The sequence below is a fragment of the Euleptes europaea genome, chromosome 3 (assembly GCF_029931775.1).
Source record: "Euleptes europaea isolate rEulEur1 chromosome 3, rEulEur1.hap1, whole genome shotgun sequence".
Taxonomy (NCBI): domain Eukaryota; kingdom Metazoa; phylum Chordata; class Lepidosauria; order Squamata; family Sphaerodactylidae; genus Euleptes; species Euleptes europaea.
In genome coordinates this window covers 54202846-54226264 of record NC_079314.1, presented here as the reverse complement: position 1 = coordinate 54226264, position 23419 = coordinate 54202846, and the positions used below count along the sequence as shown (strand labels likewise).

Below are 23419 nucleotides of genomic sequence, written 5' to 3'. Positions count from 1 at the left end.
CACTCAGAATCTCAACACTAATGTTTAGGTCTTAGGTTCCCCCCCCCCCACACACACACTTGGATCACACATGTTATAGTGCTCTTTGGAATGTCATGATTTATCACTGTATTAAATTTTGCACTCCGTATTCTAATCATTAATAGTGTAAAATCTTTATCATGTTAAAACGTTTGCTTCTCTTAAGAGGACGACAGAACCAGCCTTGTTAGAATATGGTACAGAACATTTCCAGTATGTTCTCTTCATTAAAATTCAGTTGGCATTTCCCTGTTCTCTGGCTTCACTGTGGTTTTTGCTGTGCTTTTGTTCCACATATGAATAGATCTTCCTGAAAGCCAAAGTGGATGACCAAACTTTTCAAAGGGAGCATGAATCACTAAACAGTGAGACTAACGAAGTGTATAGACAACTCTACCCACAAAACTAGTTGAAGCAGACTACTACGTAGTAAATTTAAGGTAAGTAGGAAATATTTTTACTGCTAATAAATACATATTTAAACTATAGTCATTTGCCTACAGAAGTAGTCCAAAATGGTTGAGAAACAAAGCTTAAAACGGTAAGTTGTGTTTAAAAAAACAAACAGTTTTGCCAAATAGCAACACCTGCTGCAACTGAAGTGTTTTGATTGAATGTTTTTATGTATCCTAATTATGTTTCTTTGCTACTTTTTGCTAATTATTGCTAAATGAAAGTTAGGACCCTGTGTATGAAAGAATAGTCCTTCGTTTCTTGGTAAAGCGTAGAAGTTGCTGGGAAGTACTTTAGAAATATAGAATGAGACTCAACTTTTAACAGAGGCCAGCTTATATAAAATGTTAGCTGTACTTGTTTATTTGGTTCCATGCTGTGATAGCCAACTATGCTTGGAAAACTTGCTCAATAGATTTAAAATATATCTTCCAACATTATTTACTGTATTTATTTAACAATTTATACCTAATGCCTAAAAACATCTGGAAGTCATTGTCTTTCATTTTAAAGGGATTTGTATACTTTTAGAAAATATATTTATAAAGTATATTTAGGACCATACTTGGATATCTCAGTCTTAAGCAGACTAGATGAAAAGTCTATTGAAATGCGTAGGACAGCTTCTACATAATCTTTTTAGGGCAGGACATAAACTATATGATTCTCGGAGGGTTGGAGCTCAGTGGTAGGGCTTCTGCTTGATGTGTAGAAGGTTCCAGGTTCAATACCTGGCATTTCTAGTAAAAAATATCAGGTAGTAAATGATGATGTGAAAGACCTCATTTTAAGACCCCAGAGAACCTCTGCCAGTCAAAGCAAATGATACTGTTCTTGCTTGACCAACTGTCTCAGTCACTAATACAGTATGAGGTTTCATATTCATACGAATGAAAAATTAATTTTCTGGGAAAACAGAGTAACATTTAGTGATGCCCCTCCAAATTCACCCAAGTTAAATGACTATTTGTTTTTTTCTTTAAAGTATTATGACCAAGGAAGAAGCTTATAGGGAAGAATTTAGTTATGACAGGATGCCAACTTTGGAACGTGGAAAACAAGAAAACGGAAATTATGTTCCAGATATGAAATCTAGTGATCTTCAACTATCAAAGAGATTTCATCCTTGTTTTAGTTATAGAGCTTGGATCTATTCTTTACTGATGGGGGTAAGTACCATAAGTTATTCTGATTCACACAGGACTGAATAGTTACAGCTGTGTAAGATAACAGCATATAAAATTATCCTTTTACATCATTACCAGTTTTACTAAACCACTGGATGTTAAGGGACACTTAATATAACTGCCATTTTTTTAATATTATTGATTTTAAAAAATCCTAAAATATTGCAGTGCTTCACCTAAGTGTAAATTGTAGACTGTGCAAACTGCCACGAGTTCAGTGCCATGCTATCTTCTCGCAAATTGGTGAAGATAAACCACACAATAAATATAGCATACAATCATTACAATCATATATATTCACAGAAACAATAGTCACTTCTTCTTTGTGGCACCTACGCTGGTGCAAGGGCAAATATGCCGGTGCTTGGAAGCCACGCTGCTGTGCGGGGCTCTGCCTCTGGCGATGCTAAAGTGAAATGCTGGAAATAGGAGCCTGTGCCAGCGGGGGTGTGTGTGTGTTTCTGGAGTGTTCCTGGGGGTGGAGATGCCTTTAGGCATCTTCCTAACTCCTTTGGACCCAGGAATGCCCCCTTGAGCTGCAGCAAGGCATACACTTTTAAGGTGGCATACACTCACAGATTTCAGTGGGGGCATTTTCTGTTATTTTACTTTAAAGTCGTTTAAAATGTCATTTTGGCTGCCTAACTTTCTTCTCCTTCAAGAATGGGCTGCAAGCCTTTCCAGTTTAGCTCACAAAGTTAATCTCAAACAGGTTAGACTTATTATGCTTCCAAAAAGTGTTCAGGCTGGGTCTGTGGCAGTACTCGATATATAATTTCAGTAGGATCAATTTCTGGGGACTCTGATATGTCTAATGAGGATGAAGAAAATGAGGTCTTGCAATTCCTTTTTTAAAAATCTGCCATGTATCAAATATAACCACCATAATTTAAAGAAAATCATCTACCTGCTTATTAGCAGGTGCTCTGTTCCTTGCAGTTCTTATTACACTGCCACCATTTATGAAATTCTTGGTAGCTGTAGCAGTCACTGAGGCTCCAGGAGTCTTTCATTTAGCCAGCAGCTGAAAAGTTCTTTGGAATGCACAACTGCATAGTCCCAAGGTGCAGACAAGCTGTCTGCCTTTGGTACGATGTTTTAAATGTTTTGTCAGCATGCTTGCCAAAGTAGGACTTATTTCTTTAGTTAGCTTTAATTTAGTACTTTAGTGAAGTTTTCTTTTCTTATACAGTGTCACAACTGATAAATTGTTGCTGAATTCTTGCTCTCAGTGGAGGAAACAATCCCGGGGAGGGGGTGAATGTACTCAGGGAGCCAACTGACCTTTACTCTGGCGTGTCTTCAAGTTACGCGAGTGTAAGAGCCAGTTACACTGGCGCAGGTCCCCAGTGCCAATCTGCTGCTCTTTGGCGCCAGCACAGTCCTGCAGTGGCCACCAGTTGGCGCAACTGAGGCTTGGGCCCCTGTGTTGGCGTGGTTGTGGGTTGTTCTGGGGGTTTAGCTGGAGTTAGTTGGCTCCCTAAGCCCTTCCAGCCCGGGAACACCCCCTGTTGGACCCAGAAAGTTACACTAACAAAAAAATGTGGCAAATCACTGCTCTGCCATAGAAATCTGCTTGTTCTAGTCGCACACTCTCAGCCTCAATCCTGGCAAGTATTTGGATAGGAGACCTCCAAGGAATATTGGGGGTTTGACTTGGAGACAGGCAATGACAATCCACCTCTGAATGTCTCTTGCCTTGAAAACCCTATAGGGGTCACAAAAATCTGTTGTGACTTAATGGCAAAACACACACACATGTGTACAAGTCACCTGATTTTTCCTGTCACTTGTCGGGAGGTTGTTTATGTGCTCCCTGGAGAAAGCCTGAAAAATGTGGGATCAGGAGGCAGTCTTGGGAGGCTCCACTTTCAGGGAGTGCCCTGGAGTGCCTACTGCTGATTGGCCATCCCCTGTATTCCTCTATGTTCTGTGGCTGAGGCTGTCATATGCTTCCACAGTTGCATTTGGCTGCGTTTGTCAGTTTCAAAACTTGTGGCTTCTTTCCACCTCTACACCCTTGGTTAGGCATCTACAGCCTGGCTGAGTGGTTGCCAAGCTGAGGAATCATTAACGGGGGAGGAGCCCAAACAGCAGCCTTTCTAGCATCTGGGGTGCCTGACCTATTATGTGTGCTGGTTTCCTAATGGTCAGCACAGGCAGCCCTTAGGAGCGCCCCAGGTCAACCATAATGCCAAGCCGTAGGCTAGCGTTATATGAATGATCATTAAGTCATGTGCTTCCTTCAATCTGTTGTATGCTTAAATTCCCTCCTTCCCTCCCTGGCTTGCAGCAAGTAGTAGTTGTCCATTTCATGCAAACTATTATTTCGATAAGCCATTGTTTACCTGCAAACCAGAGCTGAAAACCACAATTCGATACCATTTTCAATCCTAATTTCAGGCAAACTATGTTACATTTCAGATGTAACAGCAAATCTGTTTTGTTGCAAAATAGAAAAGGAGTGAGGGAACACATGCATTAAAGGAAAGAGAGAATGTCAGACTTCGGGCATGTTCTCAGCCATGGTTTGACAGTATATTTAAACCCCAAGACTTTTCATTGATATCTATATTTCCATAATTAAGCATGATTAATTTCCAAGTTATTATTTTTATATTGTAGTACAGTCTTTGCATAATAGTTCTAGAACGTACAAGTAACAAAACATGTTATTTTGACCTTTAAATCTTTTGATACTTGATTTCAGTACTAGTAGTACAAAGAAATGATTATTAAAGGGTGCAGTGTGTTTTATTCTGAGAGGAACTCACTTTATTCTATAATACTGATTTATGTCAAATTGTTGCATTTCAGACTTGCATTCTTGTTACTTCTGGATTTTCACTTTATTTGGGGAATGTTTTTCCATCTGAAATGGATTACTTACGCTGCGCAGCAGGTTCAGTAAGCATTTTGTTTGTTTCTGTGGCTGTCTAAAAGTTTCAACTAAATATCAATATGTCTAATTCTCAGCATGGCCCACCTTTGGATACTTATATCCAGAGATCTGAGCCATGAACAGCCAGGACAGATTTTTCTACAAACATGAGAAAAGCCCCAGGTTTAAAGAAAAAATTGAAATCTAAAAAGCAACACTGGGGAGCTAACCCCCCTAAAATAATAGACACAGTGCCTGTATCTTTAAGAAATTAATGTCCTCTGAGACCTCAGTGGCCACTGTGGGGGTTGCCAGGCAACTATAATAATATTACCAGCCTTTACATTTTGGTTTCTGTAAGTAAAAGAGAGGGGGAAGGGCTACTTGGCCTCTGGCTCCACCCCTACTCCACCCTATCCTGCCCTGGATGGAGGACTCATTAAGGTCAGGCCTAGTAGCAACTTGTTACCTTGCAGTTTGTGCAACTCACCCAAATGTAGCTCATCAGTACAAGTGCAGATCCCCTATGGGGTAAATAAAGCCTTCCAGGCAATATCAGTTCAGGAAATTAGCATTTGGGGGGGGGGCGGGACCAGGAGCACCTTCTCCCAATCCATTTTCTTCCTGATCCAAATGTGCTTGAATTGAATTTCCAGTGGGAACCTGCAGCTGACTCTGACTAAAAGACAAACTGTAATGTGATGTTAGGTGGTTAAGATAAAATGCTTCTTTGGACTTTTTTTTTTTGTGCTCTCCAAATTTTCCAGTTTTTCCCATGAAAAAATGGGGAGGGGATGCTGGGAAAAAATGAGGGGGTAAATGCTGTCCCCTCCCCAAATTTTCCAAGTTTTGTTCTGGGTTTTCTCATTGCTTGTTGTGATGAACTCCCATTGTAAGCTGTGGGAAATTGAAACTGAAAGGAGAGGTGTCAAAAGCAGTTTGTTTCTGTGTCAGGGGGCTCTGCTATTCAAAGAAAAAAAGGTCAGCAGTTCCATGGTAAGATTGAGCTTTCATGCTTACCTAAAGAAGCTCTTGGGATCTTATGCCTTAAGTTAATAGCCAAATACACCACAGAAGCCCATTGTGAATGTTTAGGCTGAAATATATTGGCTCAAATCTACCCAGTCAGACTTCAGCTGTGAGAATTCAGTACAGGTTCAAATTGAATACTGCCTACTCCATCATAAGTACCATTTTCATAGGGAATATTTATCTGTATTGAAATTCTGGTTTTACTTATAAGTTTTCCTCTTAATTTTTTTTTTCTAGTGTATTCCCTCAGCAGCTGTAAGTTTTGCCATAGCCAGAAACAAAGTTAACATGGTAAGTGCATTACAGTGCAATCCTAACAATATTTTCCTGGGCATAAGTCTCACTGAGTAGAATTCTGAGCAGATCTGTTTAAGATGCTATTTTCGTGAGGGAGTGTGGCTCAGGGATGGAGCAAAATCTTGGCATGCAGAAGATTCCAGGTTCAACCCCTGGCATCTCCATCTAAAAGGGTCAGGTGATAGGTGATATGAAAGACCTTCACCTGTGCTGGAAAACTGCTTGCTAGTAGAATAGATAATACTGACCTTGATGGACCAATGATTTAAAATGGTGTGAATCACTATAAGACAGCTTCATATATTCATGTGTTAGTGCCAGATTGTTAATTAAAATGCTAAATTTTGAAAACTGTTTTACAGATACCCAATTTTCAGATGCTCTTTGTTTCTACATTTGCAATTACAACAACATGTTTGGTTTGGTTTGGATGCAAACTTGTCTTGAATCCTACAGCAATAAACGTGAGTTGGAAATAACAAAAATCAATATTATATTTACAGTTCAATCCTAGACATAGCTACAGACTTCTAAGCCAATTGACTTAAATGGATTTAAAAGGGTATAACTCTGCTTGTAATTTAGTTTACATAGAGCCCATAAGCAAAATAACCAGATATTGCTTCAGGCATAGGTGGTAAGTCTTCTAAATATATACACATTATGCTTAGAAGTTGATTTTTTTTTCTAAATAGAATATTTTCTGTTCTTGGGCTGGTTCACATATACATATCAATCACTTGATTTCACAGTGCTAGATTACTCCCAGGCTACAAACCTTTATGAGGAGTCCACCTCATCCAGAACAGAGGTGGTTTCAGTTTGTTAGCCTTCATTCATCCCAAAAGTGCTCCAGGCGCCTGTTCATGGAGTTCACAGAAATTGGGTAACTTGATGCATTTTAATAGTTACAATAACACAAATGTAATGTTTGAATTGGGCCTGATTTTTAATTCTCTCTGTGTGTAAAGTGCTATCAAGTCGCAGCCAATTTATAGTGACTCTGGCAAGGGGCTTTCAAGGCAAGTGATTAAGCAGAGGTCTGCAGAGTCTGCCTTGGAGATCTCCCTTCCACGTACCGACCCTGCTTAGCTTCTGAGATCTGACAAAATCGGGCGATACCATGCTGCCTTCCCTCCAATCTTAATCTTATGCATGGGCTAAACTTGGGGCTGTGTGATGTATTTTTTTGTAAGTATACAGATTCAGTATGTTAACCTATTGATTGTATTTTATACACAGATAAATTTCAACTTGATTCTCCTAATTCTACTGGAAATATTCATGGCAACTACTGTAATAATTTCAGCTAGATCTAATGAAGAGTGCTGCAGGAGGAAGAAAGTAAGTTTTCCCTTTAATGCTTGAAAAAAATAATCGAATACCTTTTTTCAATCATGTGGCACACACCTTTCTAGTGTTACTAGATGGTTTCAACAAAAATACGGGACACACTTAATAAAAAAAAATATCAATTTTTCCCTTCCTTGTCCCTCCCTCTCTGCCTTGTTCTGTCTCAGAATATGCACATACATGATAAAAAAATGCCTTGTCCCTTTAATAGAGGCTTAATATGAGGAAAAGAGCCATTGAAGCTTTAATGGCTTAGAGGTAAGATTCTGTGGAATGAAAACATGAGGCACCTTCTGTTAGAAGGGCAGGACATTTTCTCCAGGCAGTTGGCAACCCTAACCAGGATCTACTCAGTCCTAGTCTGGCATGCTAAGTATTATTACACAATACCTTCCCCCCATGGGCAGCCCATTCCCAAGGGGGGGTAGTTAAGTGGCACAGTCCCCCACTGAAGCAAAAATCCTGCCCTTACCTGCAAGCCCCATGGAACCGCTCTGTAGCATTCCACAGTGCTACGCCACTATTTTCGGTGGCATAAACTCAAGGGCAGATGGGGCATTTCTGGCCCGAAAGGGCTTAGGAAGTGGCGCAGAGGTGGCTTCACCACCAGGAACACCTCAGGAATGCCCCCTGGACTCCGGTGTGGAAGGTTTCACTGTTAGAACTATGCCAGGAGGCTGCATGGCACAAATGGCATGGATGCCGGCATAGGGGTCATGCTGGTTCCTGTGCAGCTCCGCCCCCCTTCTGGATTGCACGCTTAATGCTTACAAATACATGCAGGAATTTCTGGATTTTAAATGGTTGTGCAGCAGTAATTCAACAGAGAAAGCTAATAATCAGGTTTTTTAATAAAACATTTCTATTTTATACCTTCTGGAAAGCATAACCAATGAGTTTCTGACCATTTTATGGTCTCTAGGGGACAAGTAATAAAATGCACATACACACACGTGTGTGTGTGTGTTGCACATGTTTTGCCACAGCTGCTGGTTCAAGTCAGTTTCTGTTAAACTGTTTCAGCATGTCTTCACTCCCCAACTTTATTTAGACTTGAGGGGGGTATAACACAGTACCAACCCATGTGTGCAGAGACATTTGCACAGAGCAGGCATAGAAAATTAATATGCTAGGGAAAACACGAATCTGGATTCTTCTTCCTGACATCTGGTTTTCTGTGTTCTGAAAGGGTTATTTGTTTCTTTTTTTTAATATGGAAGAGCATTTTATTTTGAATCTGAAAGTGGTACAGTCCAGACATATGTTTACCATATCTATGAGAACTAGGCCAGAGGGTCCTATTGTACCATAAAGCCTAACAAATCTATTGTAGCTTTGTACTTACTCATTTCTAAATTAAAAATATATCACATTTCTAATATATTGATTATACTTAACATAATATACAGTGCAATCCCATTAAGTTACTGCAGTCTAAGCTCACTGAAATCAAATAATTAGAAAGGAGTAAATCTGCATATTACACATATAGTCTAGAAAGTTATACTTTACAAATTATACTTTAGATACAGTATAACGGGTGTAATAAGAGATAAAATCCATCGAAAGCTAAGTATTTTAAAATCCGCAATATCCTCAAATGGAAACAACATATACTTAATTCTCCCACTGAAATCACAAAGAAAATTATCTAACCATGTTTACTCAGAAGTTACCCTCAATAAGCTCAATGGTGCTGACTCATGGGTTAAGTGTGCATAATCTTAAAACCTTAATAGCAACAAAGCACTGGCAATCACCCAGGCTGCACAAAAGATAAACGTGCAAAGCATACACCCTGACAACATACCGCCCTCGGAAGGACTAGCTGTCTTCAGGCTCTTTTTTACCTGCCTAGAGCCCTCAAGATCTCTTTTTACTTTTCTTTAGAAGGTTCAGACCTGCCACCATCTATACCGCACAGTCATCTGGAACCAACATGGGGTGTCAATTGGTCGGCTGCAAAAGTCTCTCCCTTTCCATCTTCAGTTGAGCCAATAGGATTTTTCTGGGCATGTCCTGCCTGGCCACTGAGTGGTAGATTTGGTTCTTTTCAATCCTCCTTTGTTGTGATGGAGAGCAAGCCTTGGAGAAAAGCAAGAGCGCATGCATGAAGTTTAGCTGCTGTGGTATCAGGCTTACTTAATTAGAAAATATTGGACATTTAATGTCTAATATTTTATCAATGTATTTATCAGATGGAAAGGACAAATACTGGATTGTCCTGTTCAAAACTGGACACCTGGCAACCCTACTCCTTTCTCTTTATCAGAACATGCTCTACATTTTTCATATGTATTTAGGGGAAAAAATATCCATTATGATTCCATGATTCTGTGTAGGTGGAATAGTGGCAACCCACTTAAGGTATCTGTCCCCTGTATTCTGTTGAATATTGTTCCTTTGGGGCACATTTTAGCTGGAATATATCTTTAATTCAGTCTCATCTTTTTTCTTTATTGTATTTGGGCATTAAAATTTTGCATACAGACTTCTAGCAGTAAGATAACATGATTCCTTTTTAGATTTCAAACAGTGCATGCTGCTTCCAGTAATTAAATCAATACCTATATTATATCTAAAGGTCAGGAAAAATTTCATTGCTTTAATATGTTTGTTGTAAATATAGTGGATTTATATATCTAGACAAGGTACATAATTAACTGCACTGACATATCCATCCACAGATGTATGAAACTGATAAAAATAGTATTACTTCTATCTTGTTTCCATTTCAAAAGATCCACAAGGAAACTAGGGCCTTAAAATAAACTTGCTAATGAGACAAAAATTTGCTTGTAATTTTGTAGAATAGTAAAGTGACCCATTTCAATTCAAAAATAATCTCCCCAAGGCTTAGCTAAGTGGTTAGAGGTTTTTAACCTAGAAGATAGTTCAGAATATAACTTATTTTGTTCCCATTACCACTTATGCTGACGAGAATGGAAAATAGAATGGATATTGTCTAACTAAAGCCACTTTTATCACCCCCCTTACTGTTTGTATTAGGATACATTTATTTATATTTGAACAGGAGAAACTTATTTATGTGCAGTTGTGGTCTTTTAGTATGAGTGAGACTTCAGCAAAATGTGGAGCTGGCATATATTAGAGAGAGGCAGAGGGAGAGAGATCTGTCTTTTATTTCTTTATGCCAAATTGACATTTATGTTAGCACTGTGTGCAAAGGGATGAGAGTACAAGAGAGAAAAGATCTTTCTCACATAGCACATATACAAGTAGTGTTCTGTGAGCAATAGGAGTTCAGTCTCTATTCCTTTTTTTGAAAGTGAATACAGATGAATAGCAGTCCACTAACATTTGATCTGAGCAAGGCTGTCAAGGACAGGACATTTTGGAGGACTTTCATCCATAGGGTCGCCATGAGTCGGAGGCGACTTGACGGCACTTAACACACACTCAACATTTGGTTAGTGCTTAGAGCCTGAACGCTATTATGTGGCGAGTCGTTTGCTTGTTCTGGTTATCTTGTCTTGTTTGTGGGCTTCCTAGAGGCACTCGGTTGGCCACTGTGTGAACAGACTGCTGAACTTGATGGACCTTGGTCTGATCCAGCATGGCCTTTCTTATGTTCTGGTTTCCTTTTTCCTTTTAGATGACTGTATATGACAGTACCGGCACATTGAATAATGTCAGTTTTCCTACACGGATCTTGAAATCCTATTCAGTAAGAAGGATTCATATTCTTAACCTCTATAAATCTCCAGTGAAGCAACTATATCTAAATAATACTTTTCTTTCTTTCTTTCTGCACTTTTAGGTCATTGAAGTGATAATTGGCATTTCTGCTGTGTTTGGTGGAATAATTGCTTTGAATATGGATGTGCTGGTCTCGGGCCCATATCTTTCAGTTACTTTCTTTTGGATCTTAGTGGCTGTAGGTGTTACACCATTAAATCTAACTTTTCATAAAACACTTTGCTCATTTTGATTTAAAACCATTGACCTATGCATTTACATTAGGAAATAAGGACTGGATACTCCAGGGTTTTTTTGTTTTGTTAAACCCCCACATTAGAAATTGTGGGACATGAGAAAGTGGGTTGAATCCAGACTAAACTTTCCATCGTTGGAAAGGAACTGTCTGGCTTGCCCTCTTCCCCAGCATCCTACTGATCTGCACAAAAAGCTGGTCCTGGGGGATATGGGGCCATGAGGGAGAACATGAGGGGTGTCTGCAGCAAAAAGGGGAAATCAGTGGAATTTGCCTATTGTCTGGATCCTACCCATTGTGTGCTGATTTACAGAATCTTCTGTAGTTAAATTTAGTTTCCACATTATTCTGTTGTATTCCAGTTCTTGATATAGAAAAGTGTGTGCTCTAACAAGAATGACTCCGAATGAATCGGAGGGAAAGAAATTAATGTAAGAGCTTGCAAATAACACTTTAGTAACTCCTCATTAAATCAGTTACTTTAATAATGTATGGACAACATGTTGTGTATAATTCTACTTCACAAAAAAAGGAAAGTAAAGCTTGAAAGGTCAGTTGGTATTATCAATATGTTTTCTAATATTAATTGCTCTACGAAACCCAAGTGTGTCTGAGATTTTGAATCCTATATCTGATCTTAAACTTTGATTTCCTTTAAGTGTTTTCCCTGTGCCATTGCAAGTCACGTGGCTGCTGAATATCCAAGTAAATGCTTGGTAAGTATGTTATTAAAGTAGTTAGATGGTAGCACTTCAATGGGCCAATATTGTCATTGACATTTTTGCTGTTGCAGTGAAAATAGGTACATGTTTTTCTTCTTTGAGAAAGTAGAATAGCCACTGGACCTTGCGATTGTACCTTAAATTCTCTTCCTTGCATGCGGGGAGGAGGCTCCACTGCAGTGCCTCCTAACCTGTTTCCCCAGCCTCAAAAACTCGAAAAAAGCCTTTTAAAATTTTAAACGGGGCTTTTAGCCCCATAGAGAACAGAGAGGCCGCGCCTGCTAAAAAGCAGGTGCAGCACCACCGTTCTCGCCACCAGCGTGCTGGGCTGAAAGGAGACAGGGACCTGCCTAAAGGCAGCTCTCCCTCCCCCCCGGCATGCCCCAGGAACACCCCTGGGGATGCCGGGATGCCTCCTGGAACACCAATACGGGACTTTACGCTTGTGAGACACTGGCGGAAGGCCCTGTTGGCATCTTGGAGTGGTGCTGCCATGGTAGTATACTGGCGTCTGGGCCTCCCCACTGGTGTAGGGGCCACTTACAGCAGTGTAAGTAGCCTGGATGCCGGCGAGGAGGGCACCTATATGTTTAATAATTTATTTATTAATAACAGTTTCCATCAGTTTAGCAGAACATACATTAGACTAGCCTTTTTTTTAAAAAAAAGTCAGTGTTATGTTTGCTGTTTTTCAAACTTCTGTATGATAAAATGGCTTATTTTAGTGATATTGTGTATTGTTAGGCGATCAGCAATTTCTCATATTAATTCTATAAGATCTATAAGCCATTGGGGCCCAATTACTTCTTAGTTTTTGTCAACTAGTCCTAGAACTGCATCACTTGTATTTGACTTAGCTCTTCAGAACTTCCCCCACAAATACCTGTGCCTAAATATGAATTTAGTTAATTACTATTTCTTATTGTCTATTCTATATGGGTTTCTTACTGTAAATAATGAACTGCATATTCCATTTACACAAATGTATACAAATACTCAACAATGTACAAATTCTTAAACTTTTTTCAACAGATTAATAATTTTTAAGGTCACCATTTTATCTTTAATGTAGGTAGAAGTCCTGATTGCCATAAGCAGTGTCACTTCTCCATTATTATTCACAGCTTCTGGATACTTGTCCTTCAGTATCATGCGAATTGTTGACATCTTTAAAAATTATCCACCAGCTGTTAAAGTATGTATTGGTTCTAAATGTTTATGTGTAGCCTATTAATGTATCTTTTAATCATCCTATGATATTAAATGCAAATTACCTATTTTTTACTATAAGAAATGCAAGCTTTTATAAATGACATCCTTGAGGTTTACCAATTGTTTGCATTGATTTTAGAGTGCATAAGATCACAGGTGCCTTGTGCAGAGATAGAAGTGCCTTGAAGCCTGGGGTTGAGAATTGTGGGCCTGAAGCTAAAGAAACAACAGAACCTAAAGAGGCAACAAAGAGTCTGCAATCTGTGGCCTTTTATACATGGCTGTTTCCCTCACAGTCATGCCCTGATTACTCTGGGGCTTTGTTTTGATTATGCATGCATTTTCTGACCTTCAGAGGTCGCTCTCCCCTCACGTTTCCCTCACATTTTCTGTATGCAGAAAATGCAGGGAAGACGCATGGAAATGGGCGGGGAGAGCTTGGTGACCTCTGAAGGTCAGAAAATGCATGCATAATCAAAACAAAGTCCTGAAATAATCGGGGGGGGGGGGTAACTAGGATTGCCAGTCTCCAGGTAATAGCTAGAGATCTGGTATTACAACTAATCTCCAGCAGAAGAGGGACTGGTGATGAAGAGGGACCTGGCAACCCTAGAGGTAACCGCGAGGGAAACAGCGATGCATAAAAGGCCCATGTTTTTATTTGGCTGCTGTTCTACATTTTATGCAGCACTTTATCATACAATTTGATCAGAGCCCAAGGCTAGTCAGTGTTTGGATGCCAGTTGTGTGATTTCTAGTTCTTGGGCTGCTTTGGCAATGATTGTCACTTGATTGCAATCTGTTTATATTTCAGTTTTAAATAAGAGATTTGGAAGAAGAGTATATTCATTGTTCTTTTAAAGACATGATATTGCTGCTGACTAGATTTATACCCTGTTCTTACTTTTGTATCATGTGCATTAATGTGAACTCTTTCTGTTCATTGTAACATACGAAAAAGATACACCACAGTTGAGTTACTGTCCTTTAAGGAATATTTACCATTTTTTGCCTGGTTTCAGCAGGTATCCATAGTAAGCAAATGGAATACAGCTGATTTGCCCTGTATTTTTCAACCTCTATAAAGTTTTTAAGCTTTTTTAACTAGTCAATAAGAATGTGAGATACATAATACGTGTGAAATTGTGAGAACTTTTTTCTGCTCTATAATTCTCCCTCCCTGCTCTGGCACTGCTACCATCCTTGCCAGCTCCCACTTTTTCACCCCCAAGCTTATCCCCAACCCTCCCTTTTTGGTTTCAGCTCCCACTTTCCTCCTGCTCTTTTGGCCCCCATTTATTAAACCCCCTCCCCCTCTGCCTTCAGTTCTGCTTTCCCTCCCTTCCACTCTCCTTACTCTGGCTTCTTTAATTAACCTATCCTCATTTGGTTTGACTCCCTTCCTTGTTCTGTTACTGGCTGCCACTTTGTCCATTCTCCCTTCTTGCTGGCTCTCCTTTGCAGCTTTCCACATTCTCTTTCCCCCTCTTCTCTCTGCTTAGGGTTGCCAACTGCCAGGTACTAGCTGGCGATCTCCTGCTATTACAATTGATCTCCAGCCGGTAGAGATCAGTTCACCTGGAGAAAATGGCCGCTTTGGCAATTGGACTCTATGGCATTGAAGTCCCTCCCCTCCGCAAACCCCTCCCTCCTCAGGCTTCACCCCCAAAATCTCCCGCCGGTGGCGAAGAGGGACCTGGCAAGCCTATCTCTGCTGCTGCTCCACCTATGGCAACCACAATCACTATTGCAATGTTAGGTGCTATTGGGGGGTCTCTATGGCAACCCAAAATACTAGCAGAACTTCAGTTATTTTCCCACCATCTCTGTACACAATTGTACTTACCAGTTTGTGGCTTCTAAACTCCTTTTTTGTTTCTCAAAAACAGATTTTTTAAAAAACCTGTTGTGTATTTGTGTGAAAATTTATATATTAATCCTGGCCAGCCCCATTATACAAAATATTTCATCTATGCAGGGGGCACCCTTAGCTGTTAGAAATAAGTACGAAACATAAAGTGTAGCCCACAGGTTCTACGTGAACGGTAACTGATTTTTTTTTTTGTATTTAAAACATTTCTAGTGAAACTTCCTGCTTTAATTAACATCCTAAGAATTTTAGGTGGTGTCAAGAATCTTAATTATAAATTAGGAAATGCTTAAAAATAAGAACTTTGGTTTGGGCTGCATTCTTCAAATTATTGTAAAGTAAAATATATGTATATCAGATGACATACTTTGGGGTTTGAGTACACTTGGCACAGACACCGTTCTGCAGGAAATGAATACGGAATCTGGAGTAAACACTCAATATGCTCACAACAGTTTTTATTTCTAAGAGTACTTGGTACATTTCCTAGAAGACAAGAAAACCTCATGTTTTGATTGCAAAACAAAGTATGGAAATCAAGGCTATTTCATCAGTATATACAAACTGAAGGACTGTAATAACAACTTCGTAAATCAAGTTCTTGTTGCCAGAGCAAAATGATGGTTTGTTCAAGCAGTTCAGGAACAGCCAACTGATGGATCTGGGGAATTTTTATTTGATGCCTGGTGGTCCTACCAAATTTTAGCCCAAGGGTGATAGAAAGTTTGCCCATAATTCAATCTGTAAGAAGAAAAAAAGTACGAAAAATGTACTCTACAATTTTGATGCTAAACTCCTTTGTCTAATTCTGTATTTAACATCTATGCAGGGGTGGTCTTAGTAATTCTGGGGCCCTTGGCAAAAGTACAGAACCATTGCCACCCTTTCGGCAGGGCCCAGCAAGGGGTGGCCATTGCTCCAAGCAAGGCAGGAGAAAACCACCTGGAGCCCAAGCTCCAGACAGGGGAGGTGTGAGTGGTGGCAGTGGGAACCTACTCTTCTTCTCCCCCCTTTGCTGGGGGGCCATGGGTGGTTGGGAGCTCCCTCAGTAGGGGACCCTGGGCAGCTGCCCTGGTTGGCCACTGGCTAAGACCTCTCCTGCATGTATGTAATAATTAAGTGTACACATTTGTGTGCTTGAACAAATACAATAGATGACCAGGAAGCCTGTTCTGCTGAATTGTGAGGTAAATATACTTCCTGCTTCTGAAGCAGTGTCTGGAAACTGAGGTTCTCCTAGAATGACAGAAAGTGGCTATGCCTAAGGAAGAAAAATAATATTTTCTATTGGTAGTATGGGAAAATCACAACAGGTGTCTTCAGGAAATGTGATGTAAGTATGATATAAAATACCATAATAACAGGCATTCATAAAATCTGTTCTGTATATGTATTGATTTTTAGCAGTCCTATGATGTTCTTCTGCTGCTTCTAATGCTGATGCTATTGATTCAAGCTTTCCTGACCACAGGCACTGTCATACAGTGTGTAAGCTTCAAGGCAAAAATGAAAACACATGATTCGTTGTGGGTTGTGCCACAAATAAATAAACAAGAGTATAAAACAACAGAGGTGAGCAATAATTATACTTCACAATTGAATTTTGTTAGGGAATTGTCCTGATCATTTAGGAAGTAAAACCATATGCCCCATGGCGCAGAGTGGTAAGCTGCAGTTCTGCAGTCAAAGCTCTGCTCACGACTTGAGTTTGATCCCAATGAAAGTCGGTTTCAGGTAGCTGGCTCAATATTGACTCAGCCTTCCATCCTTCTGAGGTCGGTAAAATGAGTACCCAGTTTGCTGGGGATAAAATGTAGATGACTGGGGAAGGCAGTGACAAATCACCCCGTAAACAAAGTCTGCCTAGTAAACGTCAGGATGGGAATGACCCAGTGCTTGCGCAGGGGACTGACTACCTTTACCTTTAAATTAAGCACTGTTATTGGCTTATTTTTCTGAATATAGACTGTAATAAATATGTGCTAATTTCTTGCTAAATCAGTTAACTCTTTTTACCCCCTGGGCCACACAAGTCCTGGGCAGGCTGGGCATCACCTCCCATGGGTTGTCAGGCCAGGTGCTGCCTTTCCTGTGCGGCCCATTTTTGCCACTGGACTGGCTTGTCCCAAGTGGGGGTGAGAGGGCACTGGCTCACTGGAAGAAGTCCTGGTAGCTATAATGGTCAATCCATACCTAATGTGTGTGTACACACACACACACACACACACACACACACACACACAATCGGTATTTGGCTATATTTATATAGGTGGAACGTTGTTGTGAAGTAGGAGTTTCACTTAAAATGTTATTTAATGATAAAATAATCTTTCATGTTTACTATTGATATATTGTGTCATGGTTAAGGGAAAAAAACTATCTTTGTAGTTCTACCTACTTTGTGCATTTAGCTTCTATCATTTTCAGTTATGGTGTTTGATTTTTTTTTCCATTTAAGGTCTCCAATAACAGCATGAAGGATTTTGACAAAGAAAAGGCTTGGAAAGCTGTTGTTGTACAGATGGCTCAGTAATCCAGATTTAGGAAATGGAATCAGGAAAGTTGTTGGATTTAGGCATGCCAGCCTTTGCATTTACAAGCATCACAATCACAAAGCCAATTGTGCCATAGTTATCCCATGGACTACTTCAGAATGATTTGAAGACTGCTGTGCATAGTCAGAATGTTAGCACCAAGATATAACACCTTACTGTAATCCTCTTTTGTGTGCCTTTCCAATAACGTGGACATGTGATACAATTTGTTGCAAGAAATATTTCATTGGATGTTAGTTTATTAACATTTTAATGTAGCTTTTAGTTTTTAGTTTTGTTTAGGTTTTTTTGCAGAGACATTACAGCAATTAAGTCATTAGTCTGAAACATAGCCAATCTGAATAAATAAACATAAATAACAATAAGTGGTAGGCCTTGCTTATTGCGAGAGATTAATATAACTGCTGGCCTTCAGTTAATATAACACATGCTTTTGTAAAGTTATGGATGCATAGTATAATTGATGCTTTTGCTTATACTTCACTTTTGTAGGAGTTTTTAAGAATTTCTTATTACTTTTTTGTATAAAATAAAAGCCTTTGTCACAAGAGGAGACTTGACATGGTTTGATACCCAGTTTATGCAAAACTCACAAAAGCCTTGTCATTACAATGGTCATGGTGGTTTCAAAGCATCTGCTCAGAGAAGTAGGAATTTGTTAGTTGAAGCTAGGAACCCACTAGTAATGGACAGGTTTTCCCATAGTGCATCATGGCCTTGGAGTTTCCACCATGGAAGTGAAGGATAGCCATTCATTTATGTGGGAGAAACTGAAGAGATGTATTTAAGGAGCTTGCTAAACTTGTTCCATAGCCCTAGTGAACAGGAGTTGCCAGGCATGGCCAGGCAATTGTTGGAAGAGAAGGGAGGTGGGGACTTACAGTTTTTCTTTTGGGGGGGGGGATTGACATCCTCAGCACAATGACACCATTCTGGCACAACCCAGAAGTGACATCATCATACCAGCTCTAGCATTTTCCCGGAATTCTGTGGTTTAACTGTGTAGTTTTGGGTGAATGTTAGAGCACCACCTGTGTGATGTCACTTCCGGGTCATGGTCTAAGCAATGTCATCATGCCAGGGACACCAGTCACACCCCCTTTCATCCAGACATTTCCTCCTACCGCTCAGCTAAATGGTGTTGGGCAAAGGAAGCTGAAGATCCCCAACCCCCCAGTGATAAGAAGAGTTGGTTTTTATACCCCGCCTTTTCCCTCTACCTTTATGGAGTCTCAAAGCAGCTTACAATCACCTTTCCTCCCCACAACATACACCTTGTGAGGTAGGTGGGGCTGAGAGAGTTTTGAGAGAACTGTGACTGGCCCAAGGTCACTCAGTAGGCTTCATGAGTAGGAGTGGGGAAACAAACCCACTTCACAAGATTACATTCCGCCGCTCATGTGGAGGAGTGGGGAATCAAATTGGTTCTCCAGATTAGAGTCCACCGCTCTTAATCATTACACCACATGGCTGTCCCCTACACCACGCTGGCAACCCTACTAGTGAACCAGTGTTTAGTATAAAGGGAAGCTTTCCTCCTCTGTCATATTTGTCACAAATTGCAGCCCATATACTTTGTGCTGTAAAATTAACTTGACTCTTGAGAATTGAATCTGTTGATAGTCTTTACCCATCATCTGCATAGTTCTGCCCTGAGTACTGTTTGTTGGAGTCTTGGGAATATTCCAATGGGGCTGTGGGAATACCAATGGTGGGATCGTAGCTCAGAATACTACAGTGGGACTGTGGGAATACCAGGGGTGGGGTGGTGACTCAGTGGAAGAGCATCTGCTTGCATGCAGAAGGCCCCAGTTTCAATCCATGTCATCTCCAGTTAAAAAGATCAGATAGAAGGTAATGTGAAAGACCTCTGCCTGAGACCCTGGTCAACAGTTGCTAGTCAGAGCAGACAATACTGACCTTGATAGTCCAATGGTCTGAGTTAGTAGAAGGCAGCTTCATGTGTTCAATGTGTTTGTCACACTTGGGTGTGATAAAGAGAGAAAACACTGACAGCTAGCAATACTATAGAGCCATTGTGGTGTAATGGCTAGAATGTTGGACTAGAATCTGGGAGGCCTGGGTTCAGATCTGTTGGAGTGAGAGCGACTCAGCATGCCTGGACATTTGGGGGCTCTAATTTACTCTTAACGTTGTAGTTGTTATCTCTTGAATGGGATGTTCCTCTTTGTCTGAACCTGGGGACTGCCCGCTAACCCCTCCTCTCTCAATAGTAATTTTGTCTTTCTCCTTTTCCACATGGTCTGCATGGAGGCAGACATTTCTACAGATCTCTCCTGTAAAAATCAATGCAATAAGAACATAAGGAAAGCCCTGCTGGATCAGACCAAGGCCCATCAAGTCTAGCAGTCTGTTCACACAATGGCCAAACAGGTGCTTCTAGGAAGCCCCCAAACAAGACGACTGCAGCAGCACCATCCTGGAGAGAATAGATATGCATCATGACTAGTATACATTTTAACTAGTAGCCATGAATACCCCTTTCTTCCATGAACATGTCCACTCCTCTCTTAAAGCCTTCCAAGTTGGCAGCCATCACCACATTCTGGGGCAGGGAGTTCCACTATGCACTGTGTGAAAAAATACTTCCTTTTATCTGTTTTGAATCTCTCACCCTCCAGCTTCAGCAGATGACCCTGTGTTCTAGTGTTATGGGAGAGGGAGAAAAACCTCTCCCTGTCCACTCTCCAAACCATGCATAATTTTTAGGTGTGGTGACCAGAACTGTACACAGTATTCCAAGTGTGGTCTCACCATAGATTTGTACAATGGCAGTATGATATTAGCAGTTTTATTCTCAATTCCTTGTCTAATTATGGCCAGCATGGAATTTGCCTTTTTTACAGCAGCCGCACGCTGGGTTGACATGCAATCATACTTGCACTCACATGACGCTGGATTAGTTAGCCATTTGTATAGGGAAATGTATTCTTTAGATGAGGCTTTCTATCATTTATCAACTGCAACTAGAATGTTAACAGACTAAACTTGAATAAATGTAAGTTCTACTTTTTGCAATTTACTTTTTGGGAAGATTGATTTTATTGCACTCAATATCACACTTCCATGACTGGGCAAACTCTGCCATATTAACCATATATAAAACCCAATAAGATCCCCACACTGTCACAAAAGCTCAGTAACGAATAACATACTCAGCCTAACCTACCTTACAGAGCTGCTGGGCAAATAAAAAGGGGGAGAAGAGAACCATGAACAGCATCCTCAGCTTCTTGGAGTAAGGGCATGATAAAAATGTACTAGCTACAAAATAGTTCTCTGAACTCGCCTGCAATAGATTCCTGCATTTGTGGCGCAGAGATAGCAAATATTAATTCAAGAAAAATATAACTATTAAGACACAAAGTGTACTTGATCTAGCAATAGCTACTAGTCATGGTGATTAAAGGGAGCCTCCATATACAGAGGCAGCAAGCCTCTGACAGTGCTAGGAGCAGGGTCAGATTTAGGTTTGATGAGGGCCTAAGCTATTGAAGGTAATGGGGCCCTTTATATGTCCAGCTGTCCTTTGTCAACAACAAATTGTCGCTGTTTTTTGTGTTGAATATATGCTATATGGTAATTTATGGACCTAATAGGTATCTAAAGCCATTTGCACATAACAGAATATGTATTTTATCAAAGTAATTGTTGAACTGAAATACAATTAAGAAGAAGTATATTAATAGTGAAATAATTATTAAGCTCTAATTTAAAATGGTTTTTTATTCATAACAAACTTAATAATGCAAACACATTGGCATTTGGCAAAAACAAAAGTTCCTTTAGAAACACAATGTACATCCAGTGTTTTTTTTTTCTTTAAATTTTTTGGGAGGCCTCAGGAGAGTGGGGCCCTAAGCTATAGCTTGTTTAGCTTATACGTAAATCTGGCACTAGGAGGCAGAATGAGGCCTTGGCTCTTATGCCCTGTTTGTTGGCCCTCCAGAGCAACTAGCTGGCTGCTCTTTGAAACAGGGTGCTAAACTAGATGGACAGCTGGTCTGATCCAGTAGGGCTGTTCTTATGTACATGCATGGTAGCAAATCAAAGAAAGACACAAAGGGGCTTTCTGCAATACAATAGAAGGCAAAGCAGACGAGCCTAAATGGAATACGCTAATTTCTCTCTTGAGTGCATTGTTATTATGTTGTGTTAACAGAAGCAATCATAAGTCCTTCATGGAGGAGGGAAAGCTATTCAAAATTTTAATAGTAGTTGTATATCAAACAGTCCTAAAATAATGTCATATATCCAAAGAACTAATTTTTGACAGGTCCTGGACCAACTCTGGACATGAATAAACACTTTCACAAAGCAGAATGGCGGTTTCTTCTACAAAACCAACTCCTGTCTTAGGGAACAAGATTAATTAAGGCTTCTCATCACAAACACACTCATCCAGTTATAGCATTGAGAAGAAAAACATGAGGCTTCTCCAAGAAAATATGGTTTCCTCAGTAAGTTTGAGGCCAAAAATCTAGTCAAATCTTCAAAGTAAAGGCAGACATACATCACCACACTGGTAATGTTCAAAGTCACTCTGAGTATGTTATCATAATTAGGGAGCACTGAGCCAAGACAAAGAAAGAGGTTGGAGTTGGACCAGATGCCATGTTCAACTCAAGGTTGTGTCAGCATGGAAAGGGAGAAATTCATGCTTTATCTGGGGCCTGAAATTCTGCTGAAACCCCTCAGCCATCTTCCTATTGATTGTTTGCCATCAGTAGATTCTAAGTCCACCAGTGAAAGGCTGACTAGCGTTGAGGCTGAAGTAATGAAGAAGAAACAGTCAATGAATAAAACAAGCCATCAGTCCATGTTTAAAATGGATTATATGCCAGCCTTAACACAGATGCCTCCCTACCCAGCCTCCCTACCCAGAATGCACAGGGTTGCCTATGTGCAAAGGTCACAATGGTAGTGAGGGAGGAGGAGGAGGATATGTAGCTCTTTGGTAAAGAGGGAAAGGGACTAAAGGAGGAGCCTCAAGTGTCACCAAGTATAGGAGCTTTGCTTCTTCCAGGAAATATTGGAATTTGGAAGTGAAAAGTCAAGGATTCCAATCTGTCATGGTAAGCCTTTATAAGTCAAGAAAGTAATATTGCTTGAGACCCCAGGTAGGACACAAATTCTTAGAATGGACAAGTGGCTCAAAGGAAACAGGATCACAGAGATCTATGATATACTTTAGCATGCTCTAGGAAATTATTAATATATCAAAAGTTTATGAAAGAAATCCACTGGCTTTCCATATTAATCTAAATAAAACCATTTACAGAACCATGAGCAGAGCTTTCCCTTCTAGAACAATTAGAAATGATACACTGGCAATCCAGTTGGTGGTACAAAAGTCTGGTTTGAAAGGGGCTGAGCAGGAGGAACTCAATTCCTAGCAGATAGCCTGTGCTACCTTAATGAAGACTACTTCATGTATTGAGAACTATGGCAACCGAGTGCAGTTTAGGATTGTGAAGCACAACGTTGTTTCCTATTTGAGATTGTATTTTGGCTAAGAAGAGAAGATAAATGGAAAATTATGGATGTATTTCAATGACATGTTTCTTACCTGATCATATTAACTGGTACATGATAGAAGAAGAGAGACACTGAGAGAGAGACACTGTCCTTCAGTGTTACTCCTCTGAAGATGCCGGCCACAGCTGCTGGCGAAACGTCAGGAAAGAAAATACCAAGACCACGGTTACACAGCCCGGATAACCTACGAGAACCAATTAACTCTGACCGTGAAAGCCTTCGACAATATTTAGATAGAAGAGTTGGTTTTTATGTGCTGACTTTCTCTACCACTTAAGGAAGAATCAAACCAGTTTACAATCACCTTCCCTTCCCCTCCCCA

General features: G+C 40.2%; 1 protein-coding gene across 3 annotated transcripts; it reads left to right on the top strand.

The window, feature by feature from the left end:
* Window positions 1–325: 325 nt before the first annotated feature.
* MLC1 (modulator of VRAC current 1) lies at window positions 326–17630 on the top strand. Of its 3 annotated transcripts, none has more exons than XM_056846012.1 (12): window positions 326–461; window positions 1460–1643; window positions 4479–4568; window positions 5812–5865; window positions 6234–6335; window positions 7114–7215; window positions 10841–10912; window positions 11006–11122; window positions 11839–11895; window positions 12974–13096; window positions 16391–16555; window positions 17442–17630. In XM_056846012.1, exons 2-12 carry the CDS (start codon window positions 1464–1466, stop codon window positions 17514–17516), a joined length of 1137 nt encoding a protein of 378 aa, XP_056701990.1. In that variant the 5' UTR covers window positions 326–461; window positions 1460–1463; the 3' UTR covers window positions 17517–17630. The 3 variants fall into 3 exon arrangements, with proteins under 3 accessions (XP_056701990.1, XP_056701989.1, XP_056701992.1); XM_056846011.1 differs by having other exon boundaries at window positions 16388–16555; XM_056846014.1 differs by lacking the exon at window positions 11839–11895 and having other exon boundaries at window positions 11006–11126; window positions 12978–13096; window positions 16388–16555.
* Window positions 17631–23419: the final 5789 nt, after the last annotated feature.